The sequence below is a fragment of the Chaetura pelagica genome, unplaced genomic scaffold (genome assembly GCF_000747805.2).
Source record: "Chaetura pelagica isolate M959 unplaced genomic scaffold, ChaPel_1.0 scaffold275, whole genome shotgun sequence".
In the NCBI taxonomy this organism is placed as follows: Eukaryota; Metazoa; Chordata; class Aves; order Apodiformes; family Apodidae; genus Chaetura; species Chaetura pelagica.
In genome coordinates this window covers 9,479,933-9,480,972 of record NW_009953486.1, presented here as the reverse complement: position 1 = coordinate 9,480,972, position 1,040 = coordinate 9,479,933, and the positions used below count along the sequence as shown (strand labels likewise).

Here is a 1,040-nt window from a genome sequence, read left to right as displayed (position 1 = left end):
AGAAGGACTTGGCAAAGAGCGGTTAGTCATAATTTGGGACTAATGAACTGAGCTCCACATCTAGCAAGGATACCCTTGTGAGGGACATGTTGCAGGCACCTCCTGGCAACATGGTTATTTCTTCCCTTCAATGGAAGTGTTTCTATAGTGAGCATAGACCAGTATATTCCCAGGAGCCGCTTCACAGTGGCCTAAGTGTGCTCTAAAGCATTTGCCAGACTACATACACTGATGCAGGCCAAGAAGGGTGTTTCTATAACTAGGCAATTATGTTACTGTGGCCGAGAATTGACACTTGAGGCAGAAAAAACTGGCTTTGTGTACACTTAGCATGTCCCAAGTGTAAAGTAAATAATTTGGCTTAAAACTGCCATCAACACCCTTTGACTTAATAGGGTGATCAGAGCACATTTATATAGGGAGGCCGCATTAATTCAGTTGTTTGTGGTCAAAATTACATACCCCAAGAGAGCATCTTTTAGTTTAAAAACATCTTTTCAGGGAGGGTGGAAACACAGTAGTTTATTCTAATGGTTTCATACTCATTTTGCAGGACAGCAAAGCAAAGAAAGCTAAGAGCAAAGATAAGAAAGTCCCTGAAGTGGACAAGAGAAAGAAGCCAAAAAAAGAAGAGGAGCAGAAATGGAAATGGTAACTATCTGTCCATGGTGTAGGCCACCCTCTGCATCTGGACTTTCCCTGTGACCTCCCATGCTGACTGAATAAGAACATCTGGCTTTCTTTTTCATTCATTCATGAGAATTTGTTCTGAGTAGTCGGCTTACATTCTAGTAAGCTCTAAATGTCTCATTCACTATATTCATCCTCTGAAGTAGAAGTGAAATACCTTTTTTGCTATACCTAAAACAGGAAAGAAGTTTATTATGGTGTGGGTTTTGGTTTTGTTTGATTTTTGTTTATTTCCTTTTCTATCTGTAGAGGCTACCCATAATGATCAGATACCAGTGTTCTTGTGCCTGGAATCCAGCTCCTTGCTGACACTTCTTAGAGCAATATGAAAACTTGTGGGCTTTGGGTAT

General features: G+C 40.6%; 1 protein-coding gene across 1 annotated transcript in view; it reads left to right on the top strand.

Moving 5' to 3' along the window:
- Nucleotides 1-1,040, top strand: part of TOP1 (topoisomerase (DNA) I) — a gene marked incomplete at its 5' end in the record, with an annotated part of 37,706 nt that overhangs the window by 16,553 nt on the left and 20,113 nt on the right. The window contains one exon of the mRNA XM_009998798.1: nucleotides 554-651. Within this exon, the coding sequence (XP_009997100.1) occupies nucleotides 554-651 (98 nt within the window). The remainder of the gene's footprint in view (nucleotides 1-553; nucleotides 652-1,040) is intronic.